The 18119-nt window shown below is 40.9% G+C and overlaps 1 protein-coding gene across 1 annotated transcript; it reads right to left on the reverse strand.

Annotated features, from left to right (window-relative positions):
* Positions 1-1179: 1179 nt before the first annotated feature.
* On the reverse strand, positions 1180-17907 carry LOC308518522 (protein FAM170A-like; the record flags this gene model as incomplete). Its single annotated transcript, XM_081090262.1, has 4 exons — positions 1180-1799; positions 2825-2974; positions 7436-7585; positions 17838-17907. 4 exons carry the CDS (start codon positions 17905-17907, stop codon positions 1180-1182), a joined length of 990 nt encoding a protein of 329 aa, XP_080946388.1.
* Positions 17908-18119: the final 212 nt, after the last annotated feature.

Consider the following 18119-nt stretch of genomic DNA (forward strand, 5'->3'; position numbering starts at 1 on the left):
ATGGGAAGGGTAGCGGATGTATGGCTAATTACCATGTTTCTCTTTTACTAGATAGGATAATAAAGAGGTAATATGTTGACTGTCAAGGCCTCGCACAAGATGGCCGGCCCCATGTGGTCAAAGATGGCTACCACAAGGTGGCTGGCAGGGGAGGGCAGTTGGGATGATCAGGCCAGCAGGAGAGGACAGTTGGGGGGGACCAGGCCTGCAGGGGAGGGGAGTTGGGGGCGACCAGACCGGCAGGGGAGGGCAGTTGGGGTGACCAGGCTGGTGGGGGAGGGCAATTTTGAGGGGACCAAGCCTACAATAGAGGGCAATTGGGGGTGACCAGGCCAGCAGGGAAAGGCAGGTGAGGGGGACCAGGCCTGTAGAGGAGGGCAGTTGGGGGCAACCAGACCGGCAGGGGAGGGCAGTTAGGGGTGACCGGGCTGGCAGGGGAGGGCAGTTGTGCGACCAGGCTGGTGGGGGAGGGCAGTTTTGGGGGGACCAGGCCTGCAGAGGAGGGCAGTTGGGGGAGACCAGGCCAGCAGAGGAGGGCAGTTGAAGGCAATCGGGCCAGCAGGGAGCAGTTAGGTGTTGATCAGGCTGGCAGGGGAGCGGCTAGGTGGTGATCAGGCTGGCAGGCAGAAGCAGTTAGGGGCAATCAGGCAGGCATGCAGGCAGGTGAGCAGTTGGGAGCCAGCAGTCCCGGATTGTGAGAGCGATGTCTGACTGCCAGTTTAGGTGTGGGATTGGGCCTAAACCGGCAGTCGGACATCCCCCGAGGTGTCCCAGATTGGAGAGGGTGCAGGCTGGGCTGAGGGACAACCCCTCCCCCCAGTGCAGAAATTTCATGCACCGGGCCTCTAGTGTAAACAATATCAAAGCATGTATTTGTGGGTGGTATATGCAGGTATATAAGTTGGATAGAGGGAAAGGCAGTATCTGGGATGGTGTGGTCTGCCTTCTTGTCCCTCAGGAAAGTGGTGGATGGTATTAAAAGGGGCTGTCTGCTGAGATAGGGTGTAGAGATGGTGGTGGTAGATATGAGTATAAAGGTTGGATACTATGTCTGCTTGAAGGGAATGAGCCTCCTCAGTGGAGTCTAACCTGCTTCACTTCCTGTCTTTTAGAGGCAGAAAAACAGTCTGTTTAGTTGTACAAGGTTATCTTCATGGCAAAATGTTTTCCATCTGGCATCTACATGTTGCCTCCTTGGTTCTCTTGTTCGTCCTCTTTAAGATCTTTGTGCTTTAGACGAGCCATGGCATTATGGAAAGCATGGCAGCTGAAGCCCTCCCTGACCCCACACTCCACATGCTCCTGAAGGACTTCTAAGCTGGGGAAGACCCTGCAGCAAGCCATGCACCTGAACCCACTGTCCAGGGCCACCAGCCACTCAGGTGTCTTAGCACTGGGATACCCGTCCAGAGCTGTGGGCTGTGCTGGACTGTCAGCCTCCTCCCTTTTCTCCTGGGCTCTGCTCTCTAAGTTGTGCTCATGGTCAATTAGGGGTTTGTTCTCAGACATGTGAGTGATGGGGACATTTTCATGGATCTTTTCAATATAGGTCATTTCTTCCATTTTGATCATTTTTGAGGGAGGCTCCAATCTTTCCTGTGTATGGCATAAGACAGCCACACCCCTTTTCAATTGTACACGTGTATAGTAAATTGTCCTGAGCCTCAGATCTGTCCCTTGCACTGAGGATGTACAGGGCTCGTTATTATTAACTGAAGGGGAAGGGATGTGGGTATGTGAAGTGTCAAAGGAATTCTCCTTTTGCTTCAAGTTCTGGGATACATATATCTCCAGGATTTCTGGAAAAAAAATATTTCAAACATAAGAAAAGTAGAATATGTGTTTAAGGGCTGTAGGAATTAAGATAGACATGACCTACATGAGCATGTGAAATAAAAGTACATCTATATATGATATTTCAGAATTCTGTGTGTAGTATGCTTTATCTGATATATTTATATAGTGTAACAAGGTGGGAATGAGGATATATCATAAGCACATTTGTATGGAGTGGTATGTATATTCTGGGACATATCTGGGAATGTTTTTGATTGTGGTAAAAGGGGATGTTGAATGAGGTTGTGTATGTTTGTTATGTGGTATGAGAGCATGTAAACAAGTGCAGGAGTAGTACCTGTTCTTACTATGAGATTTTGAGAGGGGGGGGGTGTTGGAGGACATGTGCATAGGTTCTCAGAATGTTCTGCTCTATGAAGGTCTGAAGGCCTGGTGGCTGAAGTGCCATATGGATTAGAGAGAAAACAGATGGCTGTTCATTTCCTTCAGGGCATGTGAGGTTATCTGTGTGAAGAGATGTGAATTGTTTATGAAATTAATGTGTAAATGGGTGAGTCTGGAAATGATTGTGTGACGGAATGCAGGTAAGAGTGTATCTAGGTAACGCTGCTAGAGAATGGGAAAAAAGATGAGGAGGGAAGGCCTGTGTGTATGAGAGAACAAGGGAAAAGAAGAAATGGAACCTTACCTGATGTAGAGGACAGATGTGTGAGTGTGTGAGGATCTGAGTTTGTATGTTCATCAGAGGGGAAGGTTCTGAGTAAACTCCCATACACGTCACGCACTGTGCTCTACCTCAGCCACAGCTGTCCCAGGGCTGCTATGTTGGAAATTTGTGCTGAGCCACCTAGCCCTGTCCTTGAAGGCACTCCCTACTTGTCCCTCTGCAGAAGCCTTAGTACTAGTCTTTCTGCCCTGAAGCCCTTTTCTGTTTTTTTAGGAGAAAGTAAACTGAGTAGCAAGTAGGCTGAGCAGCTGAGCTGTATCACTTGACCAAGCTCAGATCCCATCTTTGCATATTCCTTACCATCCTCATCAGGACTGGACTGCTTGGATGAAGAACATAGAAAGCTGGAATATTCAGATATAAAGGAGTTTACTCCTGCTGCCTGACTGCAGACTGAGGACTCCACAGGTGACTGACGCTGAGGCACATCCTCTTGGGTGTTGTAGGGTCCTGGATAATGGAATAAAAAAGAATATTGAGATGAGGCATTTTCTGGGGTCTGTGCCAATTCAAAACCTACATGTAGAGTGGACCATTATATGTCAGGTATCATTACCACACATGACAATTATTCTCATAGAAATTAAAGTGACTTTCCCATTTAAAATTCCATTTACTCCAAACTATAAGTAAACACTTATTAAATTGTGTGTTTGGTGGATGTTACTTGTATTGAGTATGTTGCATGTGGTATTTCTGGAGATTTATACAGATTATCAGAAATTGAACCATGACTGAAAGATAGTATGCAGGAACTGAAAAAATGTACAGTAAGGGGATATGTGATGTGAGTTCTTGAAGCATTCAGCACCTACATCTATCTATATATATATATGGCTATCTATACTGATGTAGATATACAGATAAAGATGTAAAATGATACATTTTTATTTTTTAAGATATTATTCCTTACTAGAGGGCTGGTACATGAAATTCATGCACTGGAGGGATGTCCCTCAAACCAGCCTGCACCCTCTCCAATCTGGGACCCCTCGGGAGATGTCCGGCTGCCGGTTTAGGCCTGATCCCACACCTAAACTGGTAGTCGGACCTCCCTCTCACAAACCGGGACTGTTGGCTCCCAACTGCTCACCTGCCTGCCAGCCTGCCTGCCTGATGGTCCCTAAGTGCTTCTGTCTGCCAGCCTGATCACCCCCTAACCCAGCCGTGGGCAAACTATGGCCCGTGAACCGGATCTGGCCCATTTGAAATGAATAAAACTAAAAAAAAAAAAAAGACCGTACCCTTTTATGTAATGATGTTTACTTTGAATTTATATTAGTTCACACAAACACTCCATCCATGCTTTTGTTCCGGCCCTCCGGTCTAGTTTAAGAACCCATTGTGGCCCTCGAGTCAAAAAGTTTGCCCACCCTTGCCCTAACCTCTCCCCTGCTAGCCTGATTGATGCCTAACTGCTGCCCTGCTGGCCCGATCACCCCCAACTGCCCTCCCCTGCTGGCCTGGTTGCCCCCAACTGCCCTCCCCTCCCAGCTTGATCTCGCCCCCAACTGCCCTCCCCTGCCAGACTAATTACTCCAGTGGAAGCAGCGCAGAGCAGCAGCCAGGACCCACCCCCTGGTGGGGCTGAGGGAACTCCGGGAAAGCCATGGGGAGCAGCAGCAGGGACCTATCCCCCGGCAGGGCTGAGGGAATCCCGTCTTGTGACACTTTATGGCGTGAGGGTTAATTTGCATATTACCTCTTTATTATATAGGATTATTATGTCACTATCACTATTTCAGTGTTACCCAAGCTCACTGCTTATTATTTAACTTTTTAAGAATATCATCATGCCTCATGTATGTGTATGGTATATGTACTATTCACATCTGTAGCAGTATGGTATGGTGCCCAGTGTTCAAGTTTATAATCTGTTGGTTAAAACTGCATTAAGGTTAAATGCATGATTTATTTGGTGTATGCAAATCTGAATATGTGGCTGAGGATGGTATGCGTGCTTTGTGTCTGTGTGTTAGTTTATCACATAATTATGTGTGTAGATTGCATTTCCAATAAGTATGGACTTGCATTTCCTATAAATGTGGACTTGTGTATGTTATAAATGCTATGTGCTTCAGAGTGGAATGTTGTTACTGAAAATATTATCTTTGAGACTATTGAAATTAGTGTATTTTCAAAATGTGAGGGAATAATTAAATAACAAGAAGATGTGAAAATCAGGGAGTATAAGAGAAAGAATCTCTGGGCTTTGAAAAAAAATGGCAGAGTACTGAGAAGAGTGTGTAAGATTAGGTGGACAGTAACACATGATTGCATTAGAAAGGAAAAGTGTGAAAGATTGAGTTCTGAAGGGGTTAAGATAGAATATGGTAACTAAGGCCCAGGAGTCTAACTCTTAATCATTCACCAAACAGAAATTTGTCCATATTGAAAAATACATGTAATAGATTGTCCAGAACATCACCTTTTCAAGTAGTCCCACACTATATTCAACCCAAGTGCTCAGAAAATTATAATTGATGAAGAAATATTCATGCAATGATAAACAAATGCCAAGAATGAACAAAACTAAAGTCACATACAACATGGATGAATTACACAAATACAGTGGTGAGTGAAAGGCCCTAGATATATGTACTGTGCCCTTCTAATTCCATAAGATTTAAAATCAGGTATACTAATATAGGGTCTTAGGAATCAGAGAAAGTATAACTCTTGGTATGATATGGACAAAAATAGAGCATGGCAAATTTAGATGTATGTGGAAGATTATAAGGAAATGAGTGATGGGGAGAGTGAGTGAGTGCAGAGAGTCTGAGGAGGGATGAATGTGAATGTGAAAATATTGGCTATGAAAATAGATGGGTGTGATGGGGTCTTCAACCAGATATCTCTGTCCTCCATCTCAAGTTTAGTTCTTGAGGATCCTTCCTCGTTTAGCCTGTTTTAAGTTGTTAGTGCTTTTACACCTCCCAGGCAATTTAACATGCCCATGTCTGGTTCATCCCATATTCTTCCATGTTTCTCTGATAAAACTCTCATCCCCTTAGTCCCTGTCCCACTATTTCCTGAAATAGCACAGTTCTTCTTGGGTTTGCTCTAGTCTTTTTAAGTGTTTTTTTTATTTATTTATTATAATTGGAATTTATTATTTCCACTGCTGATCACATTAAAGATACAGAATTATTTGAGTTCATTTTTGTACCGATCAGCCTTGTTGTTCACAAATGGGCAGAATTACTGAGATCATCTCTGGGTTTTGTCCTTACCTAATCTCCCTTTGCATCCTACTGAATCGGCCATCCTTACAGCACCAGTTAGCATGTCTTTAGAAGAGATGCAGGATAAGTTATCTAAGGAAGAAAACCCTCCCATGTTTTCTGGCTTTGAGTTAGGGCCACAGACTTATTTCTGTGCTGCAAAGCATCTTCTTATTAATTCAACTTTGCCAAAAATGTAAAAATAATGGAAACGTGTCCCGTGTTTGTTATCTGTGTATTTATCTCTCATGTAAATGAACAATAAGAGTTTGCTATGTAACATGTTCAGTGAATACAACCTCCATCTTCATGGATAGTGTAACATGGTTCCAACGAAGCATTTAAATGCGCAATAATAATTGTTGTGTTAATAAACATCATGGGTGACTGGGTTTGCAAAAGGAAGGTTCTTTGTGAATAGAATAGAGACTGCTGTCTCCTTTCTACCTGGATATACAACTATATTATATGTATCAGCTTCCCGTGCAGGTAGTTCTGACCATGAGATTATATTTCTTCAATGGAAATGACATGTGCCACTTCCAGGCATCACCATACACACTTCAGAACTGGCACTCCATGTTCTTCAGTTTCCCAGATGACTTGGACATAGTCTTGTCAAGGATTCCAAGAGAGAAAACATTTTTATGTAAGTGATATGTTTTAGGAAAGAAAATTGCAGACATAAGAAAACTAGAATAAGTGTGAGACGTCAGGAGAACTTAAGATGGCCATACACTAGGTGAGCATGTGGAGTGAAAGTATATCTACATGTATGTGATATTTCAGAGTTCTGTGGGTGGAATGCATTATTTGAAGTGCTTACATAGTATAACTATATGGAAATGAGGATGTAGCTTTGTATGCAAGTTCCTGGGGAATCTGATGTATGTTCTGGGATATGCCTGGTGAGGATAATTGATGTTGGTAAAAGGGGATGAATGAATGAATGTACACATGTTTGCTTTGTGGTGTCGCAACCCATGTGAACAAGTGCCGGTGTGGTACCTGTTCTTACTATGAGCCACTGAGGCCGAGAGTTAGACGAGGTGTGTATGAGCTCTCACAACGTTCAGCTCTGTGAAGGTCTGAAGGCCTGTGGCTTAAGTGGCAAATGGATTAGAAAGACAGCAGATGAAAATTTATTTCCTTCAGGGCATATAAGTTTTCTAGCGTTTGACCTAAAGATGTGTGAAGGGACGTGAATTATTTATGGAATTAATGTATAAGTGGGTGAGTCTGAAAATAATGGTGTGAACGAATGGATCACAGGGTATACCTAAGTAATGCTACTAGAGAATGGGAATGATAGATGGAGGGGAAAGTGTGTGTATTTGAGAGAATAAGTGAAAAGAAGGAGAAACGGAGCCTTACCTGGCATGAATGAGTACATATGTGGATCGGAGTTTGTACTCATCTGAGGTCTGGGGGTAAACCCCCATGCACACTTCAGCACCATCCACTGCCTTAGCCACAGCTGCCCTAATGTTTCTCGGATGGAAATTGTGCTGAGGGACCGTAGCCTGTCCATGAAGGCACACTCATGACTTGGTCCTCTGCAGAAACCTTAGTACTAGTCTGTCTGTCCAAAAGCCGTTTTCTGTTTTCGAACTAAGTGGAGACTGGGTTGAGTAGATCAGCTGCATCTATTGACCAGGCTCAGGTTACAACATTGCATATTCCTTACCATTCACATCAGAAGGGGGAAGCTTGGATGGGGAAGACACACAGGTAAAATATTCAGAGGGGGAGGGATCTCCTCCTGCTTCCTGAACACAGGCTGGGGTCTCCACTGGTGACTCATGCTGAGGGGCATCCTCTTGGGTGTTACAGGGTCCTGGGCAATGGAATGAAAAAGAACATTGAGATGAGGCATTTTCTGAGGTCTGTGAAAATCTAAAACAACATTTTGTTGGACATGTCAGGCATCATTACACCCATTGATACTTGTTCACCTAGCAATTTAGTTGATTTTCCCACTTAAAATTCCATTTACTCCCATAAGTAAGGACTTACAGAGATGGTGTGTTTGGTGGGTGTCAGCGGAATTGGGTATCTTGCTTGTGATATTTCTGGAGATCTATACAGATTATTAAAAACTTCGAATCATGACAGAAAGGCCGAATGTATGAACTAAAAGTGGAATGTCAACTCCATTTCCTTATAAAAATATTGTACAATTAAGAGCTATGTGGTGCAAGTTTTATTAAGCATTCTGCAATACATTTATATCTAAATTGTACTGTTTAAGATTACCATCATGTCTCATGAATGTGTGTGGTATATGTATTATTTACAATTTTAGCAGCATGGAACATTAAATGTAATGTGCTTGGTATTTAAGTTTATAATGTGTTGATTAAAACTAAATTAGTTTAATATGTGATTGAACTGGTGTTGTGCATTTGCATATAGGATGAGGTTTGTGTGACTGAGGATTGTATGGGTTACTTTGTGTCTGTATTTCTGTGTGCATATTGGATTTCCTACAATTGTGGATTTGTGACTATTTTATATACTATGTGATTTAGATATGTTTTGTTATTAATGAGAATATTCTCTATGAAGCTAATGCAATTAGTGTATTTGTAAAATGTGACTGATTAATTAATTAGTGTGAGGTTGTATAAACCAAAGTATATAAGAAAAACAATACCTGGGCAGAGAAGAGTGTGTAAGGTAGCTGTGCAGTAACACATGATTATATTAGAAAGTAAAATATGAAAAATTGAGTTCTGAGGGCGTTAAGATGGAATATGATAATTAAGGCTTAGCAGTCTAACTCTAAACATTCACCAAATACAATTGTGTCCAAATTGAATAATACATGTACAATAGGATGTCCAGGACATCATCTATTCAAGTACCCTAGACTGAAAGCAACTCAAATGCTCAGAAAAGTATAATCAATGTAGAAAATATATTAATTCAATGATATACATATACCAAGAATGAGCAAACTAAAGTCACATACAACATGGATAAATTACACAAATATGATGACTGAAAGGCACCAGACTCAAAATATATATGCATATATTGTTCCCTTCTACTTCCATACAATTTACAAACAAGGATACTAATTTGGGTTGTAGGTAAGTCAAATTATCGATTTTTGTATGGTAAAGACAAAATAGAGCATGGGGAATTGAGTTCTATGTGAATGATAATAAGGAAATGAATGATGAGGATAGTGAGTGTACAAGGGTCTGATGAGGAATGAACTTGAATGTGAAAATATTGGGTAGGAAATATAAGACTATGTTGGGTTCTTGTTCTTAGAAGAAATGTAGGATACCTCGTCTGAGGAAGAAGAACCCTCCCATTCATTCTGGCCTTGAGTCAGGGCCACTGCCTAGTGTCTATGCTTCAGAGTATCTTGTCATAAACTCAACTTTGCTGAAAAATAGTAGAGACATGGTCCATGTATTTTATCTATGTATTTATCTGTCAAATAAATAATAACAGTTTTCTATGAAAGATGCTCAGTGAATATGGCTTACATCTTCATAGATAATGTAAGATAGTTCCAGTGGAATTTTTAAATACACAGTAATATTTATTGTGTCAATAAATATCATGGGTGGCTGGATTTGCACAAAGTGAATAGAATAGAGACTGCTGCCTCTTTTCTGTCTGGACATACAACTATATTATATTTATCAGCTTCCCTAGAAGGTAGTTCTGACCATGAGACTACATTGCTGCAACGGAAAATGAATAGAAATTACAGGAGCCACTTCCAGGCATCGCCATACAAACCTCCTCTGTGCCCCTCCCTTTTCCATCTTTTCTTTATAGGCCGGGATACAAGCATTTCAAGAGATCCAAGATTGTTGACATCCTCATGTAATTGGTAGGTTCCTAGAAATGAATTTTCAAACATGAGGAAACAAGACTATGCGTGTCAAGGCTGTTAAGATGGTCATGCCCTACATGAGCATGTGGCCTGAAAGTACATCTATATGAGAGATTTCAGAGTTCTCTGTGTGGTATATTTTATTTGAGGTCTTTCCGTGGTACAACTATATGGGAATGAGGATGTAGCTTTGTATTCATGTTCTAGTGGAGTTGTGTGTATGTCCTGGATCCTATCAGGTGAGCGTCTGGGATATTGCTCAAAGGATGGCGGATAAGTATGTGCATGTAGGTTATGTGGTGTGACAGCACATGTGAACAGTATAGGAGTGATACCTGTTCTTACTATGAGACAGTGAGAGTAGGAGTGTTGCAGGAGGTATGTGTGAGCTATCAGAATGTTCGGCTCCATGAAGACCTGAAGGCCTGGTGGCTTAAGTGTCATATGGATGAGAAAGACAACAGATGAAAATTTATTGCGCTTAGGGCCATGGTCAGCAAACTGCAGCTCGCCAGCCACATGCGGCTCTTTGGCCCCTTGAGTGTGGCTCTTCCACAAAATACCACGTGCAGGCACGCATACAGTGCGATGAAAACTTCGTGGTCCATGCGCAGAAGTCAGTTTTTGACCTGGGCGAGTCTATTTTGAAAAAGTACTGTTGATATTTGGCTCTGTTGACTAATGAGTTTGCCGACCACTGCTAGGGCATATGAGTTCTCTAGAATTGGACTTGAAGATGTTATCCGTGTGAAGAGAAGTGAGTTATTTATGGAATTAGTGTTTAAGTGGGTGAGTCTGAAAACAATTGTGTGAAGGAATAAAGGCTATGGTATACCTAGGTAATGCTACTAGAGAATGGGAATAATAGATGGGGAATGAAGGCCTATATATTTGAGAGAAAAAGTGGAAAGAAGGAGAAATGGGGCCATTCGTGGTTTGAAGGAGTACAAATGTGTGAGTGTGTGAGGACAGGTGTTTGTGCTATTCTGGGGGGAAGGCTATGTTTGAACTCCCCCACACACATCGGCACTGTCCACTAGCTCACCCACAATTGTCCAGTGCTTCTATGTTGGAATTTTGTGCTGAGGGATGTTGGCCTGTCCTTGGTGGCACACCCTTGATTAGTGTCTCTTCAGAAGCCTTATTACTAGTCTATCTGCCCCAAAGCCCTCTCCTGTTTTGGAAGGGAATGTGCACAAAACAGAGACTGGGCTGAGCAGCTCAGCTGCACCTCTTGTCCAAACTCAGATCCCACCTTTGTATATTCCTTACCATCCTGATCAGGACAGGGACGTTTGGCTTGAGAGGAGACACAGGTGAAATATTCAGAAGAAGAAGATGACTTTGCTCCTGCTGCCTGACTGCAGGCTGGGGCCTCCACAGTTGCCTGGGGTTGCGGAGCAGTCTCTTGAGGATTGCTGGCTCCTGGGCAATGGGATAAAAAAGAACATTGAGATGAGGCATTTTCAGGGGTCTGTGTCAATTCCAAAACCACATGTTGAGTGGGCATTACATGTCAGGCATCATTGCCACCATGACACTTGTTCACCTAGAAATTAAGTTGTTTATTCCCCTTTAAAATTCCATTGTACTCCAAATTATACATAAAAACTTATTAAAATGCTATATTTGTAGGATGTCAGTGGGATTGGGTATCTTGTGATATTTCTTGAGATCTACACAGATTATAAGAAACTTAGAATCATGCTGAAAGACTGTATGCAGGATATTAACTTGATGTCCTCATGAAATATTGTACTCTTATGGACTATGTGGTGCAAGTTTTATGAAGAATTCTGCATGTGTGTTTATATTAATATATTAATATCTAAGTTGATTTATATACATATACTAGCATATATATATATATATTAGAGACCCAGTCACAGATTCATGCACCAGTGGGGTCCCTCAGCCTGGCCTGCACCCTCTCACAATCTGGGACCCCTTGGGTGATGTTAGGACTGCCAGTTGGCCTGGTCCCTGCAGGCCATGCCGAGGGACCACCCTGGTGCAAGAATTTGAGCATGGGGCCAGTTTCTGCCCGATCCCTGCAGGCCAGTCCAAGGGACCCAATTGGTGCACAAATCTGTGCATTGGGCCTCTAGTATGCACATAAGATCTTTGGTTAATCTCTTCCCTCCCTCCTCCCTCTCCTCTTCTCTCTGAGATTCATCAGTTTGTTCCATGCCTGTGAGTTGAGTGTCTGCCCCCTGGTGGTCAGTGTGTGTCAGAGCTATCAGTGGAATGGTCGAAAGGTCAAACAGTCACTCAGGTTTTATATATGGAGAGACATATGTGTTATACACGGAAAAATATCTTTTTATTTTTGATTGAATTACATGTTCTTTTTTATTATGACACTTTCCCTATTTCAATCTTAACCAAGGCTACTGCTCATTTTTTTACTGTTTAAGATTATCATTATGTCTCTTGCATGTGTGTGGTATATGTATTATTTGCATTTATAGCAGTATGGTAAGTTTTATGTATTGTGTTTGGTGTTCAAATTTATAACGTGTTGTTAAAATGAATTAATGTTTAAGTTGTGATTGAAACAACATGAATATGGAATGAGTTTTGTGTGTTTATTGGGTTTTATGTTTTTTTGTGTGTGTCTGTGTGTTAGTTCAGCACATATTTATGTAGATTGCATTTCCTTTATTGTGGATTTGTGGGAGTGTTGTATATACCATGCGGTTTAGATATGCTGTGTTATTACAGAGAATATTATCTATGAGTCTAGTGCAATAAGTGTATTTGTAAAATGTGAGTAATGAATTAAATAGCATGAGGATATATAAACCAATATGTATATGAAAAACAATACCTAGGCCTTGGAAATAATGGCAGAGTGTGTAGAGAAGAGCTTTAAGTTAGGTGTGCAGTAACACATGATTGAATTAGAAAGTAAAAGTATGAAAGATTGAGTTCTTGAGGCGGCGGGGGTGGGGGTGGGGGTAGAAAATGGCAACTAAGCCCTAGCAGTCTAATTCTCAAGCGTTCACCAAACAGAAATGTGTCCATATTAAACAAAACATGTCATTGAATATCTAGAACATTATCTATTAAGTATCCTAGACTGAAAGCAATCAAATGCTCAGAAAAGTATAATCAATGAAGAAAAATTATTCATGTAATGTTATACATATACCAAAGATGAGCAAAATAAAGTCATATACAGCATGGATACATTATGCAAGTATGATGAGGAGGGAAAAGGAGCCAGACTCATATGTATATGTATATATTTTTCCCTTCTGTTTCTATACAATTTAAAAACAGGGTTACTAATTTGGGTCTTAGATGTAAGATAAATTATAGATTTTTTATGGTAGGGAGAAAAAAGAACATGGAGAATTTAGTTCTATGTGGAAGGTAATAAGGTAATAAATGATGCAAATAGTGAGTGGAGAATCTGATGAGGGGTGAATTTGAATGAGAAAATATTGTGTATGGAAATATATGAATGTGTTGTGGTCTTGTCTTCAGAAGAGATGCAGTATACATGCTCCCATTCATTCTGGCCTTGAGTTAGGGCCACTGCCTCATGTCTATGCTGCAAAGCATCTTGTCATAAGTTTAACTTTTCTGAAAAATAGTAGAGACATGGTCTTGTGTGTTATCTGTGTATTTATCTGTCAAGTAAACAAACAATAAGTGTCTCCTATGAAAGATTTTCAGTGAAGTCGGCCTCCATCTTTATGGATAGTGTAATATGGTTCCAGTGAATGTTTTCTTTTTATTTATTTAAATTATTATTACTTTTAATTTCCCCCTTATTATTATTTTTAATTTTTCCTTTCTTCTTTATTGATTAAGGTATTACATATGTGAGCTAATCCCCCCTTAACTCCCCCCCTCCCCCACTCATGCACTCATCCCCCTGGTGTCTGTGTCCATTGGTTAGGCTTATAACAAGTCTTCTGGTTGATCTCTCCCCCTTCCTCCCACCCTCCCCTACTTTCCCTCTGAGGTTTGATGGTCTGATCGATACTTCTCTGTCTCTGGATCTGTTTTTGTTCATCAGTTTATGTTATTCATTATATTCCACAAATGAGTGAGAAACCTTTTAATACACAGTAATATTTTTGTGTCAATAAATATCATGGGTGGCTAGGTTTGCACAAAGTGGTTCTTTTTGAAAGGAACAGAGACTGCTGTCTCTTTGCTACCTGGACACATCTGTATTATGTTTATTCACTTCCTTTGACGGTAGTTCTGACCGTGAGATTACATTGCTGCAATGTTAAATGAATGGAAGTGACAGGGGCCACTCCAGGCGTCGCCATACAAACCCCCCGTGTGCCCCCACCTCCTTTTCCCTTTCTAAAGTGAGCTGGGTGCAGGCATCTCCAGAGTTCCAAGATTGGTGACATTCCCATTTGGTTGGTTCCTAGAAAATATATTTTCAACCATAGGAAACAAGACTGTGTGTGTTTAGGCTGTTAAGATGTTCATGCCCTGCATGAGCATGTTTCCTGGAAGTTCATCTGTAAGAGGTGTTTCAGAATTCTGCATGCTTTATTTGAGGTGTTTACATGGTATAACTATCTGGGAATGAAGATGTAGCTTTGCATGCATGTTTTCATGGAGCTGAAGGTATGTTCTGGGTGAGTGTCTGGGATATTACGAAAAGGATGTTGAATATGTGAATATTGGTTATGTGGTGGGACAGCACATGTAAACAGTGGCGGAGTGGTACCTGTTCTTACTATGAGACAGTGAGACTGAGAGTGGTAGAGGAGGAGTGTATGAGCTCTCAAAATGCTCACCTCTATGAAGGTCTGAAGGCCTGGTGGCTCAAGTGGCACATGGATTAGAAAGATAACATATAAAAATTTATTTCCTTCAGGGCATATGAGTTTTCGAGAATTTGACCTGAAGACCTTATCTGTGTAAAAATACATCAATTATGTTTGGAATTAATGTGTAAGTGGGTGAGTCTGAAAACAGATAAGGAATTATGGGAAGAAATGAAGTATAGGTTCTACCTAGGTAATGCTACTAGAGAATGGGAATAATAGATGGGGGATGAAGGCCTATATATTTGAGAGAAAAAGTGGAAAGAAGGAGAAATGGGGCCATTCGTGGTTTGAAGGAGTACAAATGTGTGAGTGTGTGAGGACAGGTGTTTGTGCTATTCTGGGGGGATGGCTATGTTTGAACTCCCCCCCACACATCAGCACTGTCCACTAGCTCACCCACATTGTCCAGTGCTTCTATGTTGGAATTTTGTGCTGAGGGATGTTGGCCTGTCCTTGGTGGCACACCCTTGATTAGTGCCTCTTCAGAAGCCTTATTACTAGTCTATCTGCCCCAAAGCCCTCTCCTGTTTTGGAAGGGAATGTGCACAAAACAGAGACTGGGCTGAGCAGCTCAGCTGCACCTCTTGTCCAAACTCAGATCCCACCTTTGTATATTCCTTACCATCCTGATCAGGACAGGGACGTTTGGCTTGAGAGGAGACACAGGTGAAATATTCAGAAGAAGAAGATGACTTTGCTCCTGCTGCCTGACTGCAGGCTGGGGCCTCCACAGTTGCCTGGGGTTGCGGAGCAGTCTCTTGAGGATTGCTGGCTCCTGGGCAATGGGATAACAAAGAACATTGAGATGAGGCATTTTCAGGGGTCTGTGTCCATTCCAAAACCACATGTTGAGTGGGCATTACATGTCAGGCATCATTGCCACCCATGACACTTGTTCACCTAGAAATTAAGTTGTTTATTCCCATTTAAAATTCCATTTATTCCAATATATCAGTGAACACTTATGAAAATGCTGTGTGTGTTGGCTTTCCGTGGGATTTGGTATTTGGTTTGTGATATTACTAGACATGTATACAGATTATTAAAACTTGAACTATGCCTAAAAAACAGTATGCAAGAACTAAATTTTGAATATCAACTCTATTTCCTTATGGTAAAATTGCACAATTTGGGGGTATGTGGTGAAAGTTTTATGAAAGATTATGTATGTATGCAGGGTGTATGCCCAAAAATGTATACATTTTTAATAGCTAATATTTCAATGTTTAAAATGTATTATAAGAAATGCCATAAATATAGTAATTATTTAAAGTGTGCATATACAATTTCTGAGAACATCTTTTTATCTGTTTATATGGATATCTATATTGATTTAGATATCTAGAGAGAGGTGTAAAATGTTATTTTTTCTTTTTAAAGAAGCTCACTATTCATAATTATGTCACTGTTTCATATTTATACAAGTTCACTTCATTATCAGCTGTTTAAGGTTAAGATCATGTCTCATGAATGTGTGTGGCATATAAATTATTCACATTTGTAGTAAAATGGTATGGTGAATGTTATGTCCTGGATATTTAAGTTCTTAAGGTGTTGGTTAAATATGGGTTAAAGTTTAACTAAGGTGTGTTTGACTTGGTATTTGTTAATCTGAATATGGGATGAGTTTAGTGTGACTGAGGGTGGTATGTGTGCTTTGTGTCTGTATGTAGTTCAGCGCTTTTTTATGTGTGTAGATTTATTTCCTATAATTATGGATTTTTGTGTTTTTTTATGAACTGTGTAGTTTAGATATGGAATGTTGTTACTGAAATTATTCTCTTTGAGGCTATTGGAATTTTGAGTGTAAAATGCACAGGAATATTTAAAGAACATAATTTTGTGAAAATTAAGGTGCTTAAGAGAAGCAGTGCAAGGGCTTTGAAAAAGATAGCACTGTGTGAAGAGGCAAGGCAAGTGAGAGTGCAGAGAAGAGTGTGTATGACGAAGTGTGCAGTACCCGTGATTGTAAAAGTGTGCCAGATTTAGTTCTGAAGGGATCAAGAGAGAAGATGGCAACTAAGACTTAGCAGTCTAACTCGTAAGCATTCACCAAACAGAAATGTGTCCACATTGAAAAACACATGTAATAGTATGTCCAGAACATCACCTTTTCACATATCCTAGAGGAGTGATGGCGAACCTATGACACGTGTGTCAGAGGTGACATGCGAACTCATTTTTTGTTTGATTTTTTCTTTGTTAAATGGCATTTAAATATATAAAATAAATATCAAAAGTATAAATCTTTGTTTTACTATGGTTTCAAATATCAAAAAATTTCTATATGTGACACTGCACCAGAGTTAAGTTAGGGTTTTTCAAAATGCTTACACGCCGAGCTCAAAAGGTTCACCATCACTGTCCTAGAGTGAAAGTAACCCAAATGGAAAAGTATAATCAGTGAAGAAATAATATTCATGCAATAGTATACATATGCCAAGATGAACAAACTGAAGTCACATGCAGCATGGATAAATTACACAAATAAAGTGATGAGTAAAGGGACCTATACCCAAAGTATGCATTGTGTCCTTCTATTTCCATACAATTTAAAACGGGGATACTAACCTAGGGTCTTAGGAGTCAGGGAAATTATAACTTTTTGCATGGCATGGACAAAAATCGAGCTTACATAATTTAGATGCATGTGGAAGATGATAAGGGGATGAATAATGAGGAGAGTGAGGACAGAGGGTTTGGTGAGGGATGAATGGGAATGGGAAACTCTGGCTATGTAAATACATGGATGTGATGGTGTCGTTGCCTGGGTATCTCTGCACTCTACCTCAAGTTCAGTTCTTGAGGATCCTACCACATTGGACCTTTGATAAGTTAGTGCTTCACAGGTTCCTGGTAAGATGACATGCCCTTGGCCAACTATAGGAACATATTCTTCCATGTTTCTCTGATAAAACTCTCATCCCCTTAGCCCTCTCCCTTTATTTCCTCAAATAGAACACCATTCTCCACTGATCTTAGCTTGCTACAGTCATTGTGTTTTCCCTTGGAATTTATTAATTCCGCTGCTGATCACGTTAGAGACAACGCAGAGGCACTGGAGTGTCTTTTTGTGCTGGGCAATCTTGTGTGGACTGAAGGGCAGAACCATTCGGCTCAACTCTGTTCTGTCCACATCCAAACACTGTTTTCCCTGGCGTATGTGTGTCCTGTCTGTGTGTGTGTGAATAGGTGTGGATGTGTATTTTCTCTCAGGCTCCCTGGGCTCTCAAGAAGACCAGCATGTGCACATCCCTCTCCGTCTCTCAATCCCCTCCCCCTCCTCTCCATTTCCCCCCCTTCTCCTCTGCTCCTTCTCTCTTCCTTCCTTTTTCTCCCTCCCATCCTTGTCACAACTAGAAATTCTCTATCTTTAGAAAAGAGTACTTGGTAACATTATGCCCAATCTATTAAACACTTACCGCTTGACTTCTCCTCAGTCCTGTTCAAATGCCTCCTTTCCAGGTGCTTTTGTTTTTCTTTATGCTTCATGGTTCAACTCTGTTTTTAAAGAGTCACTCAAAGCAGATACCTTTCTCCCCAAACTCTACTCTCAGAGTGTCAGTTGATGATGACAAAGAATCAAATTAACAAGTAAAATCAATATAAACAAATTACTATCAATAACAAGTCACTTGAGAGACCTCTCCTCTCATCAAATCACTGTTCTGACCAGTGCTTAGGACACCACCAGGGCAGTTATG

The sequence above is a fragment of the Myotis nattereri genome, assembly GCF_964212035.1.
Source record: "Myotis nattereri genome assembly, chromosome: 4".
In the NCBI taxonomy this organism is placed as follows: Eukaryota; Metazoa; Chordata; class Mammalia; order Chiroptera; family Vespertilionidae; genus Myotis; species Myotis nattereri.